We start from the raw sequence: 18,560 nt of genomic DNA, 5'->3' as shown, positions 1-18,560 counted from the left end.
GCAGGGCCCTGGCACCTGCCTCAACCAAGCAGCCTGGCTGCAGGACACGCAGAAACCCCAGCGCCGCTGCCCGTGTGGGGACAGTCCAGTCCAGCCACAGCTTTCCACTCTGTGGAGCTGGGCATGGCTGGGACTGACGCTGCAGCTGGGAGCTGTGCCTTCTGCCGGGAGAGTGGCGCCTATGAATCCAGATCACTCCTCCCTGGGCAGAGGAGTCAGCACAAAGTCTAGGCACCATGGCTCCAGCCTATGCAGCACTTAAGTCTTGCTTCGGCCCAGCTTAAGTGGGGCACAGGCCTTAGACAGGCCCCTTCGCAAAGGGCTGTGTCTGCCCAGGTGTTCCCTGCACAAGCAGCAGCCGTCCCTGCAGGGGCAGGCTGGGGAGCGAGGATGAGTATGTCCTGGGCAGGAGGAAGAAGTGGTTTGGACCAGAGCCATCCAGCTCGGGCAAATCAAGTGGGGAGTTTGGGGGGCAGGGAGCTGAACCAGCACAGCTAAGGAGATCGGGGGCAGGGGGAATGGGGTGAACCCCTTTGAGCTCACCTGGTACCAGTGCAGGCCAAGAAACACCTCAGGACCCCTGATTTAATGGCACCCCAGTGCCTGGCCGCTGCCTGGCAGACTCGTCTCTCAGGTGTGCAGGGGATGGGTGCGGGCAGGGGCAGGGCCTGAGGAAGAACGGCTGCTGAGAGTGAGCTGTCTTTGGGAAGTGGACCACTCTGACGGCTCTTGGGTGAGTAGCTGACCCCGGGGCAGCCTTGCCCGGGGATGGTTCAGCTGAGCCAGGAGAATGGGCAGGAAAGGCACTTGGGTTTTGACCTGCCCCTCTGTATGGCCATGCCACACACTGACTCACACGAAAGAATCCGGGCAGCTCCTGGGGGCTAGAAGCAGCGTTGCACAAAAATAACCACAGCGTGTTAGCCACATGGCAGCCCACCCTCACGAGGCACAGAATGCAACCCGCACACGTATGCAGAACTTACTCACACCTGTGTGCATGCAGCCCTCCCTTCACATTCACCCAGACACACACGTGTGCAGACCTTCTCACACTCAGGGGAGCACTCACACACAGGCACACACAGTTTCGTGGCCCATCAGTTCTGCGGTGGTGCAGTTCGTGGCGACATGCAGCCAGGTCGTTAATGATTCCTGGCTCCGTAAAAAATCAAGACCACAAAGGATGCCGCACAGTCTGCTTTGCAAACGCCATCTGAAATGTACGAGGCTCCCGGGAGAGCTGAATTCCCCACCCCTGCACACACACACATGCTCACTCACCCACACGGAGACACACGGAGTGCAGGCACACAGAGCAATGCAATCACATCTGCAGTCGCCTGAGGCCACCCTCCCACCCTCAGTCTCCTGAGGTTTAAACTGCAGCAGGCAGCGATCACTCCCGTCTCCTGCGGTCAGCGCCACTCTCCAGGTGCGGGGCAGAGGTTAATTAACCCAGCGAGTGCTGAGCCTTACAATGATCAGTGGGATTGGGGGCACCTTTCCAAGGCCTCAGCGAGGGATGCCAGCGGAGGCGGGAGAATTAAGGGTTAATCTGAGAGCCCCTGACTCTGCACTAGTATCTGCACTGCGTGGTGACCTACTGCCCTACAAAATCTCGCTTTGGCATCACATCCATTTCCAAAGGGATGTCTCCCTGCAACATATTAGCAGTTCAGTCTCAAGGTGGCTAATGGCCCCATTTCAAGTACTCTGCTGCTGCCTGGTGCATTAATGCCAATGGGAGACATGGGGCACAGCTGGGGCAGACACAGCATCTTACTGATTCTAGGTCACAGTCAGCTGGGGAGATATTAAAGGCAGGATCCTGAACTGGACTGGGGGCCTGGAGTGCTCCAGGACGGTACAGCACCAGCAGGGCAGCTCCCCCCACCTCCCGCCCACCAACATGCCAGAGCTGGAAGGATCAGCTGGAGGGGTGAGAGAGAAGTTTGGCTTCCATGGCCCTGTGCCCACCCTGCAGGCTTCGATGACAAGGTCTGTGGGGCAGGGAGGGCGTCTCTTCCATCTTCTGTACAGCACCCTGCACGCGCCCATCCCCGGCCTCTCTGCTGAGGTGCCAGCAAAGGCTCTGCTCGTGATGGCAGGTTTCCATCAATCCCCCAGGATCTGGACTGGGTTCATGCACCCATGTCACCGAGGCCGGGCATCACAGGAAACGACTGCCAGTCACTACCAGCCTGGGCTGCATTGGGAGCAGTCACCTTGGGCATGAACGTAGGACCGTCTCCACTCTGGCTCTCATATGCCCCAGAGAGACGCCACTGTCATACCTAGACAACCAGCAGGTCCTCCAGGTCTCTGGCCTGAGCATGCAGTACTGCTGACCCGAATTATACTGCACCTGGCCTGTCTGAACCCTGAGCTTCTACTGCTGCTAATGGCACAGCCCCGTGGTCACAGATCTGACCTGCTCAAAGTTCAGTTCAGCACTCACCTGTTCGGATGCTCCTCCGAGCCTCTCATGGAACGAGGCTCCAGATCTGGCCACAACTCCTGCAAGGAAACCCTTCAGCACCTCTGCTCCCGATTCCATCCAGAGCCAGGGAGGAGAGAGCCCCGGGAACCTAGGGTCACTAGGCTGAACCCAGGAAGCTCGAGGTTCCACCACTGAGCGGGAGCGCTCACCCACCTGCTCCGGGGCTGGGTGGGGAAAGGGGAAGGGAAGCACGGCTAGCTCATGGACCCTGGGTTTCTGCACCCGAAGCAAAGCAGCTGATCCGCAGGGCCGGATTGTCAGAATCTCGACGCACGGGGCAGAGCATGCTCCCCCCAACACAGCTCGCGTCACTCAGACTGGGTCCCCGGAGAGAGCGATGTCCCAGTACAGGAGAGGGGTCGTTTGTCTCAGACTATTTATGGACCCAGTGAGGGGCCTGTGGTTAAAGGGTACGGCTGTATCGGGAAGAACTGCTAGAGAGTCATGGTTTAATCTGCAAACTGGCTTTGTCATTGCCTGGCTCTGTTTTAGCACGGATTGTTTTGGAGGATAGGGGCGGGGTTATTCAATAGCTGAGCAGCACACACGTTTCACAGGACCAGATAATCACCATATGAGAACAGCCCCCTAGTGCTTTTCGTTGCTAGATCTTCAAGTGCTTTACAAAGGTGACGGGGAAACTGAGGCACAGAGCAGTGAAGTGACTCACCCAAGGCGATGCAGTGGGTCAGTGGCAGTGCCTGGTGAGGAACTTGGGTCACCCGATTCATTGTCCCATGCCTTGTCCACTGGACTTCTCTGCCTCCCAGCTACGTAGTTCTGAGCTGGACCCTGCCTCTGGTGTTCGCAAACGCTATTGACAGAACCCCAAGAAGGCTGGGATGCCGGGGATTTGGGTGGGATGGTTAGACTCCCTCCTGGCTTCAGTGAAAGGAGCGAGTTGCATCAGAACAAAGCACTGCAGCGAGACATGGACCGTCAAGCCAATGCTGAGAGCAAAGCCCTCCCCATCTCGCCAGAGCGCTCTCTAAGGCAGCATGCAGTTACCCAGGTCTGCCGGGCCCTAGGCCCCAAACCGTCCGATTCCAGCAGTACAGGGGGTCTCAGAGCCTCAGCAAGGCTGGGCTTAAGGCGGCTTTCTCCCGACAGCTGGGCACTTGAAAGGAGAAGGAGAAAATTAATCCCATCTGTGTGCGGAGCTTTAAACAAAGGAGGGAAACCCACGGGTGAGCAGAGCAGCAAAGCAAAGCAGTGCAAGGTAGCAGGAAGTGACCCTGGGCATGGGAACCACAATGAGCGGGGGCAGCTTTTCTCACTCGGTGCAAAGGCAGCTGTAAAGGCGCTGTCTGTTGGATGCACCTATCCGCTCGGTCCGTCTAAGCAGCTTACGGGACTGTCCATGCTCCCACTGACGGCTCAGCATCAAGCTGCTATGAGGTGTCACCTACACAGAGGGCTTGGGCTTGGCTCCTCTCTGCACATTGGCTTCCAGCCAGTCAGCCCCATGAATCTCTGCACACCAAGATTGCAAGGGGTGAGTCCCTCCCCTTCGGTGTTACCTGACTCCGTGCGCGGCCCTGCGCTAACTGGGCTTCTGCATCTGTCACATCATGGCATTTGAGCTTGTGTTTCCACATGACGATCTGAGACAAAACAAAGCCAGATCTCACGGCATCCACCATCCAGGAGCAAAGGTGCCACAAAGAGACCAGAGCTCCTCCTATTTTGGCCTCACAAATGGCTCCATGAGCCATGAAACTAGCCCGTAGGAAGCACCACAATACCAGGGCCAGATTCATAACTAGGGCAGACATAAAATGATGTGGCCCCATCACCAAAGGGCTTACAACCTAGTACGGACCAGAGGGCGGCCATATGGATCAGCAGGGAAGAAAGAGAGATTGTTACTATTACTTACAGTTTTCAGTACTTATTCAAACATTCAAGAATTAACAGGTCCAATGGAGTTACTCCTGATTTACACAGGGGTGAGTGAGGGGGGAATCGGCCACAGAAATTACTCCTGATTTACACGGGGATGAGTGGGGGGGAATCGGGCACAGGAGTTACTCCTGATTTACACAGGGACGAGTGAGGGGGGAATTGGGCACAGGAGTTACTCCTGATTTACATGGGGACGAGTGAGGGGGGAATCGGGCACAGGAGTTACTCCTGATTTACATGGGGATGAGTGAGGGGGGAATCAGGCACACGAGTTACTCCTGATTTATGCCAGACCCCACCCCCACATAATGAAGATGTTGGGGTGCTGATACAGCCCCCTAAATATGTCCTATATTTAGCTGGATTCACCTGCACAGGGAACCAATTATGTTTCATTCCGCAGGCAGGAGTGTGGGGGGCAATCCTTGAGCCAAGCGCTAGGGCAGTAATTAGAACCCTGCCAATAGGGACACATGCCACTTTAACAGAGCTCTCTGCAAACCCATGTGCTTTGCCTTTCACTCGGCCCCAGGGCCAATAATAAACTGGCAGCTGCTGCCGGGGCTTCATGCCTGCGCACAGAGCACTGACCGGCACTGGAAGCAGCTGCCCGGATTACCGTCCGTCATTCCCCCGTGGCGGGACTGGGGCTCCAGGTAGTGAGCAGCCACAGAACTGGTACCGCAGGAGAGCTCCCCTCACAGTGCCCCATGCCTGATCCACGTTCCCCAGCTATGTTGAAAGGTGCCAAAGGCTGCCACAATGCGAGTGGGGTGGGGGATTTTAATCCAAAGACCAGCACTGACCTTGGTAAAGGCAATGGGTACTAACCAGCCTTTTTTTAGGCTCAATGGGAGCAATGAAGCCTAAAGGCAGATGCAGACAACGTGGGAGACCGCCCAAAGCAACAGGCCACGTGGCAGTCACAGCTAATCCATGTGGGCTGAGGGGTTTCCCTGCTTGCAAATGCAGGAGCTGGGAAGTTGCGGGCTGTGTGTGTTGGAGGCAGAGAGCCAGGAGAAGGAGCTGTGAGCCTGATCTTGAGAGGAAGAGTCAAGCATAGAGAGGGAGCTTCCTGGGCACAGAGCTCGCTGGAGGGGCAGGCGTGGGGATTTCTGAGCGAGGAACCTGCCTGCTGCTCCTAGTTTCTGCGGCGTTCAGAGGGACGTGCCTGTGTGCACATTCTTTGTAAATAAATCAGATCCCACCAACAACCGACCTGAGTCGCAGCATCGAGTTCTCCTCTTGACAGAAACAACCCTGCAAGACCCTGGATATGGCTGCCACTCGGGCCAAAGGGGCAACATCCATCTCTAGGGCAGATCAAGGAGGTCAGTTGCTCTGGCCCATTTTCAGCCTTTACCCACAGTAAAGAAGGTCACTTAGTACCCTATGATGTGTTCACATGGCCACAACCTGTACAGAGACCCACCACCGCTGCATCGCCAAAGGCCACTGAGCAGCCACCTGTAGGCAGTAATGCATCATCATCACCACTCCAGATAGGATCTGAACCCGTGACCTAGAACTAAAAGCCAGTAACCCCCATGCCCGTAGCCAGCCAGCCTTTGCTACCAGCCTTAAGCCCTACATCATCACACTTTCCAAAGTCATCACACTTTCCAAAAAAGAAGCTCAGGGCCCCAACTCTTCCGGCTCCTATCGTCCCAAGAGCAGAAGCCCCGTTGCTGAGCGCAGAGGGAACTGGCAGGCTTTGTCTCAGGAAGACTCCCCTGGATGTTGATGGGCTGTAGGTCAGATCCCAAACTGGCTCTGTCTCTCCCAGGGCAGCCTCAGAGCTCTGCCCGGCTTCTGCTCTAGGCTCCTACCGAACCTCCCAAAGGGCGCAGCAGCAAACTATCCTTGATCAGCATACCAAGCCCACTCCACATCCATACAGTACGGACACTATGGGCTCTAAGGGTCTGTCTACACTGCAGTTAAGACACCCACGGCTGGCCCAGGCCAGCTGATTCAGGCTCAGGGGCTCAGGCTAAGCTACTGTTTAATTGTGGTGCAGACATTCCAGCTTGGGATGCAGCCTGAGCTCTGGGACCCACCCATCTCGCAGGGTCCTAGAACCCAGGCTCCAGCCTGAGTGTCTACAACACAATTAAACAGCCCCTTAGCCCGAGCCCCTTAGCTCAAATCAGCTGGCAGAGGCCAGCTGTGGTTTTTTAATGGCAGTGTAGACATGCCCTAAAGGGGGAATGCAGAGACCCAATCCCCATTACTTGTCTCTGGGAGCAGTCACTTTCCCGGATCCAAGGTGACCTGCGCTAAGTCGGCATATGTGGCTATCACAGCCGCCCCCCTCTCCTCAACCCACCCCCTCACAGCTGCCTTTGTTGCTCACCCACATTGGCCAAAAAGAAAGGGACTGAGTGTGTTAAGGGACACGGCTCCTTGAACAGATTTGGGATCAGGGGAAACAGACAGGGTTACTGGACTCATCATGTGTCAGAGGGTCCCCAAGACACCCACCAGAGCTGCGGGCTCTCACCGCACACCACAAGCAGCTGGCACGACTAGGAGCTCTAAGCAGTGTAGTAGGCCAAATACCGCCCCATTCTCTGGGACAAATCAAATACCAGGATTATTTATTTTCTCATGCGTTGAAACAGGAAACCTCCAATGTGTTGAAATTCTGGCCTTGAGTCAGAGGTGGGGGCAGGGAAGAGACGGGGACTGGTTTTTTGTTCAACACACAACCCCCCAGGCAGCATCTCAAGAGCTCGATGGGATCAGCATGGGGAGGGCTGTGTTTCAAAAGAAAACAACACATGCTTTAAATCCAAAAAGTCCCACCCATCTGTCCCCTTCTAACAGTCACTTTCACAGCCTTACTTGGCATCAGAAACCTCTCCTGGGCAAGAGTGGAAGAGAACTCAAATGGGCTGGGGAGACTGGACACAGCTCTTTGCAGGGATTGGCTGGCTGACGACTCCCGCTAGCCTCAGGGTCTGATCCTGCCAGGTGCTGAGCAGCCTTACCTTCTAGTGGGGGACCCGCAAGAGGCGGAGTGCTGCTGTGGGGCGCTGAATGACCCAGCACCCTCTGGGGACTGAACGAGCTCTCCAATACAGATTTCCCCCCTGCTCCTGTGCATCAGGGACTTGGATCCATCTGCCCCTTCACTTGAACGCCCACTGATGGTAACAGCCAGGAGGTTTGGCAGAGTCACTGGACTCAGGGCTCGTTGGTTACACATCTGCAGCCCAGAGCTGTGAAATTAACAAGGACTTGTACAGAGCTCTCCATGCCGCACGGGTATTTTTAGGACCAAGGTGATGCCCCATCCCTTGAAGGATGTTTGGGCTATTTTTTCCCCCTCTTTATACTTCCAGGGATAAATGGAAAACTCATGACATTGTATCTCTCCCTGTAAGTTTCCATTTCTGATATGCAGCGAGGAACAGACAAGGCCAAATGCTCTTCTTCCCCAGCCAGAGCTGGGCTGTATCAAATGAGATCCCCTCCATGTCCACTGACATCAATGGTGAATGGACAGAGCTGAGCACAACCCAGGATCGGGGCCCCCATCTCTGCCCACATGGAGCATGTGTAAGGGCCAGCTGGGCTGCATGCGGGAAGGACGCCAGGGAGGTGTTGTTTCTGGGCATCCTGCCTTGGAGGGTTGGTCAGGAATTGTTGGTTGACCCCCTTCCCGGCTGCTTTTATCCACTGCTGGGGTCCCAGCAGACCTAGGGTGAGCTGTCTTGGAGCCATGCTCTCCTTCGTCTCCCTGGGATGGCTCAGCAAACATTCCAGCAGCACAGGGGCAGTCAGCTGGGGCTTTTCCTCCGGGGGTAGGGGGTATCGTCTCTAACCAGGGATCACACACACATGGCCATCAACCAAAGGTAGGCGGCACAAAGAACATCCCAGCCTGGGGTTAACCCAGTCCTGTCACCCTGGCTATGGAGACTGACCTTCCCTAAGATGCTTTCTCCCATCCAGTCCATTTGTAGCCTTTCTCTGATGTGGGGGTGAGGGTGGGGAAGAGAAGGTGAGCTGAGTTTAACCCCATGTGCACCAGGGACCAGTTAGTACCCTCTCCCACCGATCCCAGGTTGGTACTCAAGAAAAATCTGAAGAGCCCCAAAAGCATCTTTGCTGGTTCTAGCCCTATCAGGTCCTGAGACGTTAAAATCACATCCTTCTGATTACAGTCATGCTTTTCCCTCTCCCCCACCAACGGCCCTTCTGGTTAGGCAGCTGATCTCTCCCAAACCACTAAAGGATCAGATTCTCAATGGGTGTAAATCAACACAGAACTACTGAAGTCAATGGGGCTACACTGTTTTACACCAGCTGAGGATCTGGCCCTTTGCAGAAGTGCACGGCAGATGCTCTTGCACGTTAATTTCTCACCCTAGTTGCTGTGGAAGGAGAAACCACTAAAGCCAGATCGCAGACCAAGTGGCAAATACAGCCAGATGATCACTGGAACATGAAGCCCCAGATCCTCATTATCTTCATTAATGATCTGGAGGATGGCGTGGATTGCACCCTCAGCAAGTTTGCAGATGACACTAAACTGGGAGGAGAGGTAGATACGCTGGAGGGTAGGGATAGGATACAGATGGCCCTAGACAAATTAGAGGATTGGGCCAAAAGAAATCTGATGAGGTTCAACAAGGACAAGTGCAGAGTCCTTCACTTAGGATCGAAGAATCCCATGCACCGCTACAGACTAGGGACCGAATGGCTGGGCAGCAGTTCTGCAGAAAAGGACCTAGGGGTTACAGTGGACGAGAAGCTGGATATGAGTCAACAGTGTGCCCTTGTTGCCAAGAAGGCCAATGGCATTTTGGGCTGTATAAGTAGGGGCATTGCCAGCAGATCGAGGGACGTGATCGTTCCCCTCTATTCGACATTGGTGAGGCCTCATCTGGAGTACTGTGTCCAGTTTTGGGCCCAACACTACAAGAAGGATGTGGAAAAATTGGAAAGAGTCCAGTGGAGGATGACAAAAATGATTAGGGGGCTGGGACACATGACTTATGAGGAGAGGCTGAGGGAACTGGGATTGTTTAGTCTGCGGAAGAGAAGAAGGAGGGAGGATTTGATAGCTGCTTTCAACTACCTGAAAGGGGGTTCCAAAGAGGATGGATCTAGACTGTTCTCAGTGGTAGCTGATGACAGAACGAGGAGTAATGGTCTCAGGTTGCAGTGGGGGAGGTTTAGGTTGGATATTAGGAAAAACTTTTTCACTAGGAGTGTGGTGAAGCACTGGAATGGGTTCCCTAAGGAGGTGGTGGAATCTCCTTCCTTTGAGGTTTTTAAGGCCTGGCTTGACAAAGCCCTGGCTGGGATGATTTAGTTGGGGATTGGTCCTGCTTTGAGCAGGGGGTTGGACTAGATGACCTCCTGAGGTCCCTTCCAACCCTGATATTCTATGATTCTCTGATTCTCTGATCCAAGGAGCTGAGCGAGGAGTGAATGGCTCACATTGTGGAACAGCTCAGAAGCCCACCAGCTTCCTCGTGGTTATTCAGCACTCCTTCCCAGCCCCCTGGAACACTGCACCTGAGCACTGTCATGTGGTCCCCCAGGAGCCATCCGCAGAGCAGCTGGGAGGTGCTTCCCAGCAGGGGCCAAGAATGACACACGCTAGCCCTGCTTGAGTTAGTACGCTACAAACAGAGGTGCGGCACGGGCAATGGCCACCCAACCCTGCTGGAACGTACTCCGGAGACTAGCCTGATCTGCTGTGGCCACGCTGCCCCTTGTGCTTTGAGCACAGCGTGTGCGTCTACCTGAGCTGGGACGCTCCCTCCCAGCTGCAGTGCAGACAAACCCTCGGCCTAGAAGGGCTGTTTCGGCACCAGGCCTGGCTCTCAACCCAGCGTCATTGCCATTAAGTTTGCTGATCCCCAAATGCTGCTTACATCAGATAAAAGATACTTCCAGAGCTGCCCCAGCAGCCTGTAATCCTCTCAAACACGCCCCCATGCCCGGGACAAGAGCACCGTACAGGATGCTGGCCCGCTGGCCTGGCACAAGGTGCACCATCCCTGCAGGCCACCTGATCCCAATTATCACCCGCCACCAAGCACAGAACCCACCAGAAACATAGTGGGTGGGGGAAGGACACTGCAATGTATCTAATTATCCATCCACCCCCTGACATGCTTCTATCCATCCATCCCTCTATGCACCCCTCTATCTATCCATCCATCCCTCTATGCACCCATCTATCTATCCATCCATCCACCCTCCATGCATCTATCCATCCATCCCTCTGTGCACCCATCTATCTATCCAGCCATCCACCCCCATCCATCTATCCATCCATCCCTCTATGCACCCATCTATCGATCCATCCATCCACCCCCATCCATCTATCCATCCATCCCTATATGCACCCATCTATCGATCCATCCATCCATCTGCTCTTTCTGTCTCTCTCTCTCTGCATCTCGTAGACTCAGATTCCAAGGCTGAAGGGACCATTGGGATCATCTAGTCTGATCTCCTGTATAATGCAGGGCAGAGAACTTCCCCACAATAATCCCTAGAGCAGGTCATTTAGAGAAGAATCCAATCTTTGGATCCCCCACAGTCCTTGTTAGTTGTTCCAGTGTCAATGACTCTCACGGGTAAAAACGTACACCTCATTTCCAGTCGGAATCTGTCTAGGGCCAGCAGCGGCACTCACCCCGTGGTGATGTCGTCGTCCTCCGTCAGGGTCTTCCCCATCAGGTCACTGTCGCTCATGTACCCAGACTTCAGATCCACGTCGTCGGCATCCAGGGACTCGACGAGCTCCAGCCGGGAGATGTGGCTCAGCTTGCTGGGGCTGCGCATAGGCATGGTGTGGGAATAGTGTGCACGCTCGCCATGCATGTACCAGCTGGGGGTGCCTTCCGACCGGCAACTCCCACCCACCGAGGGAGCGTCCCCGGCCTGCAGCCGGGGGCTGGATTGCCCATAGCGCCAGGACAGTGGGGAGGAGCGGTTGGACAGGCTGGACACGCTCCTGGGGTTGGCTTCATCGCTGTCGTAGCAGGTCATCTCCAAAGAGCTGCAAGGAAGGAGCAGAGAGCAAAGCTTTAGGGACGAGCGTGCCCTGGGGCAGCGAGCGCAAAGCAAGCAGCCCTGGTCCTAGGGGAGAGGTGGAGTCCTGGGCTCCATCCTGCTATCGGACCTGCAGGTGCTCAGCACCTCTGGAAATTAGGGCATGTTCTTAGCCACCCAGCTTTGACACTTCGGGTTCAAGGATGGGGTGGAACCAGGATGGGAACCCAGGAGTCCACAGTGCTAGGCCACTGTCTTAACCGTAATCCTCTCCTTCTTCCCAGCTGCCCCTGATCCCTATTCTCATGATCTCAGCGGCACCTATGCTCCCCTCATTTATGTCCCTTCCGGCTCCAAATGGCTCTGCACTGCTCCTGGGCCCTTCCCAAGTCTCCCAGGTCCCAGGCTGGCACATAGCCACCAGGCCATCCTCCCTCTCTGAGCCTAACGGTACCGAGGAGTTGAGTTCTGCAGTGGCCTTGCCTCTAGCCCTCCAGCGTGGCAGGAAAGCAATGGCAGCCGTGGAAGTAGAAAGAGATCCTGGAAAGCGCATAAATGGCTCCAAGAATAATCTAGGGGACGGCGTCCCGTTCCCTCCTTGTGCCTTGATTTGACAGGCAGCAGAGGCAGGCGCGGGCTCCCCACTCCAGTGAGGGCCCCCTTTCATTTTGATTCCATAAAGCGGGTATTGGATGCTAAATACAAAGTGATGATTAAAAACAAATCGACAGTGGATTAACAGCTCTGGAGAACCGCCCAGAAGAGCTGGTTCCAATCATTTGGTTGACGCACAAGCGTTGTCTTATTAAATCTAAATTAAGTGGATGTTTTGGAGCCTGTAAACTGAGGGACAAAGCTGCCAACATCTTGCTTCGCGCAAGCTGCTGCACCATGCTGGAAGGGACTTGCAGGGGCTCTCTGGGTGCAAGCACCGGGAAATGCATTTCCCCATAAAGATTTCAATGAGGCCTGGATAGTATTGCGTCCCCTGCTGACAGACGCACCTAGAGTATGGCAGGCCCCAGAGCAGAGAGTCTGCAAACTCACTTCCATCTGCCTGTAATGGGGAGGAACTTCACACAGACAACTCGGCTGCCATAAATGCTCCCCCCACCCCAACACTGGGATCCTGCCCCTGGCTGTGAATCAGCCACTCTAGCCAGATGGGGAGCAGGTTCTGAATCCATAGAAAGCAACTGATCTCTGGAATCTAGCAGAGACAAGAGCCAGGGGGAGTGCCATGGGGACTGAGGGGCACCGGCAGAGCTGAGTAAGGGGAGTCCAGGGCTTGGATAGCAGAGGGAGTTGTACGGCTAGATGGAGGCGCATGGGCCTCTGAGAGCTGTGGCGTGGAGCAGCAGAGGAAGCCCTAGGCTGGAAAAGCAGAGGGGGCCGGGGGTGCAAGTCAGGATTGAAGGGCATCAGCAGAGCGCTGGGGTGGGGGCAGCCCAAGGCTGGAAGAGCAGTGCGGGGAGCAGGTCAGATTGAGGGGCATCAGCAGAGTGGTGGGTGGAGGAAGCTCGCACAGCCCCTGCCATGCACTCAAACCAGTCTTTTACTTCCTTATTTTTGTATCAGCCAAATTCCCCAGCCCCTCCAATCTGTACCGCACTGCACACACACTGCACTTCCTTCTGCTGCCCAGAGCCCGCCTCCTTCAGACCGGGGAGTCTCCACGGAGATGCCTCCAGAGGCTCGGGACGCCTGCAGGCGTGGTAGGCAGCGGATGGAGAGACTTCGCTGACTCGGCCCTGGCTAAACCAGGGATTGTCCCCATGGTCTGTTTCGCTGGCCCATCAGGCAGCGCAAGGCCATGACCAAAGGGAAACTGGCCTGAAATCCAAGGGCATTTGCAAAGGCACAGAGCAGACACAACCTCGCCCATTGCCCTGCCCTGCTGGGAGGTAGGGGGACGGGGAGTCCCGTCCCTGCAGTTACTCAGTGCTTAGCTCCTTCAGCTGAGAAGCTGAGTGAGTCAAGTCTGAGCTGCATGGTGGGGTGATGGCCGCTTTGGGACATAATCCCATCGCGCCACCAGAGCAGAAGAGGCCAGGGTGCGAGGGGGGGAGAACTGCTGGCTAAGTTGCAGGAGTTGGCACTCCCCTGTGGGGTTTTGGGGGAACCCCCAAACCTTAGCTGCAGACCCAGGCAGCGAGCAAAGGGCTTTCACCACAACTCCTCGGTGCGGATGGGTGCGCAGCCGGGAGCGGACTCAGCAATCCCAGGGCATGGGGCACCCATGGAGAAGCAGGGTTGGGAGCAGCCGCGTTGGAGGCTGGGAGAGGCGCTAGACATTGATCGGCGACGGAAGAAAAGCCTAGGAGCCCTGCCCCAAACCTTGCACCAACGTTTTCCACAGTCTGCGGTACGGCTGGCAATTTGCACACTTGTCTCCTGCAGTGTGGCTCACGCGCACGGCGCTCTTAGCTCATGATCTCAGAGTGCCCAGCCCACATGTAGGGCGCTCGGCAAACGCTCATGTGCAGGCCGTTCTCTCACACGGCGTCTGTTGCACTCAGTGTGCAGGTTTGACTCCCTGTGCACTGATCTTGTTGTGCCCATTCTGGCTGGTGCACGAGCCTTGTTCCAGCAGGAGGCTCTCAGGGATAACACGGACCTTGTTCCCTTGACTTGTGCCTGCGTTCTCCGCTTGGGCCCTTGGCCACTGGCTCAGATTTCCCGCACATCCAGCGCGCCTGGCTCGTATTGCCTGTGTGTTCTGGTCCTGGCCCCCGATGCTGATTTCAGTGCACTTGGCTCTTGTGATGGACTCTTGCACCCTTGTGATTTTCAAGTGCTCAGCTCCTGCACCGTGGTGTGTGTGCGTTTGCGGGTCCGGCTTGCTCACGGACATCGGTATACTCTGCTCGTGTACATGGCTCACAGTTTCTGTGCAGTTGGCACGTGCCCCCCTGGCTTGTGCTGGGGATCCCCAGTGCAGACACGTTGCACTCTCCGAGGGCTTGGCTAGTGTACACTTGTCTCCTGTTCTCTGTGCAGACCCCTGGATGTGTTCTAGTCTGGGCCCGACTGGCTGGTGTTTCCGGAGCTCTCAGCTCCCGTGCATCTGGCTTGTGATGGCTGCATGCTTGGCCTGTGCTTGCTGCATAGAAATGCAGGGCTGGAAGGGTTCTCAAGAGTTCATCTAGTCCATTCCCCTGTGCTGAGGCAGGGTTAAGTATCTTAGACCATCCCTGACAGGTGTTTGTCTAACCTGTTAGCAAAAACTTCCAATGAGGGGAATTCCATAACCTCTCAAGGTAACCCGTTCCTGAGCTTAGCCACCCGTAGACAGGTTTCCCTAACATCTAACCTGAATCTCTCTTGCTGCAAACTCAGACAATTCCTTTCGCCCAACCTCGGTGGACAGGGAGAACAACTGATCACCTTCCTCTTTATAACATTATTTAGCTATCTGAAGACTTCTCAGGTCCCGTCTCAGCCTTCTCTTCTCTAGATTAAACGTGCCCAATTCTTTCAATCTTTCCTTGCAGGTCAGATTTTCTAAACCTCTGATCGTTTTTGTCCATATGTGGCAAAACGTTTTTGTCCATTCAGTGACTGGGCCCCCCTTTGGCCTCTCTCCATATGTCCACATCTTTCTCAGGGTGTGGTACCCACAGCTGGACACAGTTCTCCAGCTGAGGCCCGACCACTGCTGCGCAATCCCTGCCTCTTGCTCACAGTCAGCTCATGGTTTCTGCAGGTTTGGCTCCTGACCCTCAGCTCCTGCTTTCGGGGCTGCTGTGTTTTCTGGGCTCGCCTCAGGGGCTGGTGCAAGAGCAGGGCAAGCGTTCTCTGTCTGCTCCCCTTGTGCAGCCTTGGTGCTCAGCCCGTGAGCTCCGCAGCTCGTGCACAGATGGCTCCTTTCAGGTAGGTCTAGCTCACCCCACTCCGGGCACCAGTGTCTCTGTGCACATGGTGCCCAAGGGAATAAAGGTGCACGGAGCTGGGCCAGGCTCCTGCTTGCAGGAAGCGGTTGCTAGTGAGCTGCCAGCTAAACATTAAGCAAAGCAGATGGGTTGGAGCCCTGCCCTCCTCCCCTCCTGCCCTGACTCATCTCGGGTGGAGCTCAGCAGGCAGCTCTCCCTCTTCCCAGTGCCCTCACAGTGATCCAGCGTGAGGCTCTGGTTACGCAAGATGGGAAGGCACAGCCACCGGATAGCAGGAGAACGGAGGGGTGGAGCCTTCCCCTCCGACTCCTCACCCCGAGCACCCATAGACAGAGGCCTGGCGTTCCCAGGGATGGGTGCGATGGTTGATTGATTTGTTTTGATTCATGGACAAATGAAGAAAAGAGTCGCTCCAGGGCTCTAACACCTCTCCGTGGCATTGCCCTCCGGTTGGCACAGCAGCGGGAAAATGGAAGGGTTTGCCAGCTTGCTCTATCTTCAGCTCCCCGAGGTGGAGATAGGGGCCACCCTCACCGTACACCTCCCCGCCCCTCCCGCCGGGGCAGGGAGGGTCCCACGGCCCTGACAGGTCTCAGCTCAGATAGTGACACCATGCTGTGCAGAGATCTGACAGTGGGCACCCGGCTGGGAGCAGCCGCTCACGTCCCAGGCCTCCAGGCAGCCGCAGAAGGGATCTGGCCAGGAGCCTCCCTGTCTCTCAGCCCTGTCCCCGGCTCCTTGCTCGCTGCAATCCAGCTGGCTGTCTTGACCCCTCTCATTCCCATCACTGGCCTCTCTGCCGTTATCACTTGGCCGCTGATTCCATGGACTCAGCAGGGAGCTAACCCTGCCCGCGCTCCCTCCCGCCTCCCGCCGGCCACCCCTCGCCAGGGCACGGCCTTTTCCTGCTCCGGTAGCTCAGTCTCATCACCTCCAAGTGAGACTCCCCCCCGAGCCCAGATCCCTGGAGAAGCTGCTGTCTCTGCATTAGCTCATCTGGGCCACAGAGCCAGGGAGGGGAAAAAACTTACTCAAGTCGGACAGGGCTGCCAGCTCCAAGCTCCGAGGGAAAGGAGCGTGACAAGGCAGCTCCCCTGGAGCTGTGCTGCAATAGGGCCGGAGCTCTGCCCTAGGGGCCAACTAGCCCAGACCTTCCGGCTACAGGCCATGCTGGCTAACGGAGCCCCCCCAACCCAGCAGGAGCTGAGCCTGCAGCCATTGTTTGGAGCAAGGGGGGCCCAGGCCTTCGTGGGATTGGGCCCAGCATTTCACAGCAAAGGCCCATGCCCCAATCCCAGCTAGCCAGTGGCAGGAGCTTGGAGGGAACCTGGGGGCGGGGAGATGTGCCTGGCCACTCAGGGGAGAGCTCAGGGTATCATGTTTATTATGAGGGGCATGGTTCTGGGTGACCCAGGAAACTCCATCCCTACCCCTATGTTAGCAGCTGGTCCAAGAAAGATCCCATTGGAGCAGAAATGATGCCCCCCCTTGTACAGCCAAGTGCTGCCACACGTAGCCAGCACGGCTCCCTCCTGCCGGCTGTGAATGGGTCGGAAGGGGAGCTGGGTTGGAGCCAGGGGCCCAGTTTCAGCCCAAGCTGCTGCTGCGCAGGGCCTAGGGAAGGCAGCCCTATGGGGCACGATGCAGGCAGGCCAGGCCATGCATCTCCAGGACGGGGCCCTGGTGCCTAGCACTCAGGGGATGGGTGCGGTCGGCCTCTGATCCATGAGGAGTCTCCTTCCTTCAGCACCAGGACAGCGTGCTGGGTTGGCACAGGGAAAGCCCTGTGCATCTCTGGATGGGAGGCAGGAGCTGGGGACCTGGGGGAATCAGCCCTGCCCGCTGGGTGGTGTTGGGCAGCGGGATGGCACGTTCCCGTGTCTCGCTAGGGGACCTCCCCCCGCCTCCTGGGGGGGCTGCGGGGCTCTCTGAAGGCTCCCGACTTTCTGACTGACTCACTGCATTACCCGGGACAAGTCACTGCCCTGCTCTGTGCCTCAGTTTCCCCCCGTAAAAGGGGGTAATAATGATATGGAGCCAGCCATGGCAGAATGCTTTGAGACCCTCCATTGAGAGGCACAGCTTGGCCTTTGCTCTGTGGTGTGGGAAAGGGGATGCAGAGAGCTGCCCTGGTCAGAGGTGGATTCCACCCAGGACCTTCTGCACCAAACGGCTGTTGTAGTTGCTGGGGGCAGCCCCTAGGGGGAGCAGTGACCACAGGACTCCTCACCAAAGCACTTCAATCTCCCACAGCCCTTCTGCTTTCCCTGCTGCTTGTGCTGCCCCCTCCTGGCCACCGCAGGGGCGGCGGGGCTAGTGAGAGCTGTTCGCTGGGCTCCCCGATGAAACACCCTGTTGGCTGAGCCCCTGTTCCCGTGGGAGCCGGAGCGGGGGGAGGGAGGCTTCAAATGGACACAGACCCCTGGGGGTTCCCCTGCTGCCATAACCCCCTAGGTAGCTGTGCTCACCCCTGCTGCTCTGTACTTAATAGCTGGAGTCAAACTAGCTTCCCTGTGTCTCTCTCCTTCTCCACCTGGCCCGACGCCACCCTCTAGTGGTTGCAGCCCCCATTGCAGGCCGAAATGGGTCGTTTCCCGTGCCCGGCTCTGGAGGAATTTGAAGCATATCCTTTCCCTGCTCACTTCTCTCCTCCAAGCCAGATGGGGATTTGGTGGTGTCCTTAAGGAATCATGAGCCCAGTCAAACTTGTGTCTCCAGCACCCTGCCCGGGCGAGCCTGGGGAAACCCGTGATTTGGCTCAGGCAAGCAGCTCTGCTTCCACGGTTGGGGAAACACATGGGCTTGCCGTGCCACGGCCTGCAGATTCCATCAGCAACTCATTCCAGTTGCTGGGAGGGCCTGGTATCAGCACTGCCCTCAGCTATAATGCAACTGCGCAGGAGAAGGTCTCAACACAGAGGGGGCTGGACTCCCATTTGGGCTGCTGCTGTAAAAATATGAATGTAGAGGCAGTGTGTCCTAGGGGTTAGAGCACAGGGCTAAGACTCAGCAGACTTGAGTTCTAGTCCCTATTATGTGATCTTGGGCAAGTCATGGCCCCTCTCGGTGCCTCAGTTTCCCCTCCCACTAGGTCTGTGTAAACCATAAGCTCTTCAGCGCTAGGGCAATCTCTTAAAACTCTTCCATATTGAAATTTGCACAGATTTAACATACACTTTTTCAAGTCTATTTATCCCCCTTCATCTCAGCCCCTGTCAACATGACAGGGAGAAGCC

At 56.3% G+C, this 18,560-nt stretch overlaps 1 protein-coding gene across 8 annotated transcripts in view; it reads right to left on the bottom strand.

The window, feature by feature from the left end:
- Window positions 1-18,560, bottom strand: part of NAV1 (neuron navigator 1) — a 308,029-nt gene that overhangs the window by 87,700 nt on the left and 201,769 nt on the right. For 7 of the 8 annotated variants that reach the window (XM_048827106.2, XM_048827103.2, XM_048827109.2 and 4 more), the window contains one exon: window positions 11,073-11,438. The exons of the other annotated variant lie outside the window; for it this stretch is intronic. In XM_048827106.2, coding sequence (XP_048683063.2) covers window positions 11,073-11,438 — 366 coding nt within the window. The remainder of the gene's footprint in view (window positions 1-11,072; window positions 11,439-18,560) is intronic. 8 annotated transcript variants of the gene reach the window in all.

The sequence above is a fragment of the Caretta caretta genome, chromosome 21, assembly GCF_965140235.1.
Source record: "Caretta caretta isolate rCarCar2 chromosome 21, rCarCar1.hap1, whole genome shotgun sequence".
NCBI lineage: Eukaryota > Metazoa > Chordata > Testudines > Cheloniidae > Caretta > Caretta caretta.
Note: the sequence above shows the minus strand (reverse complement) of the source record. Positions and strands in the feature narration are given on the sequence as shown.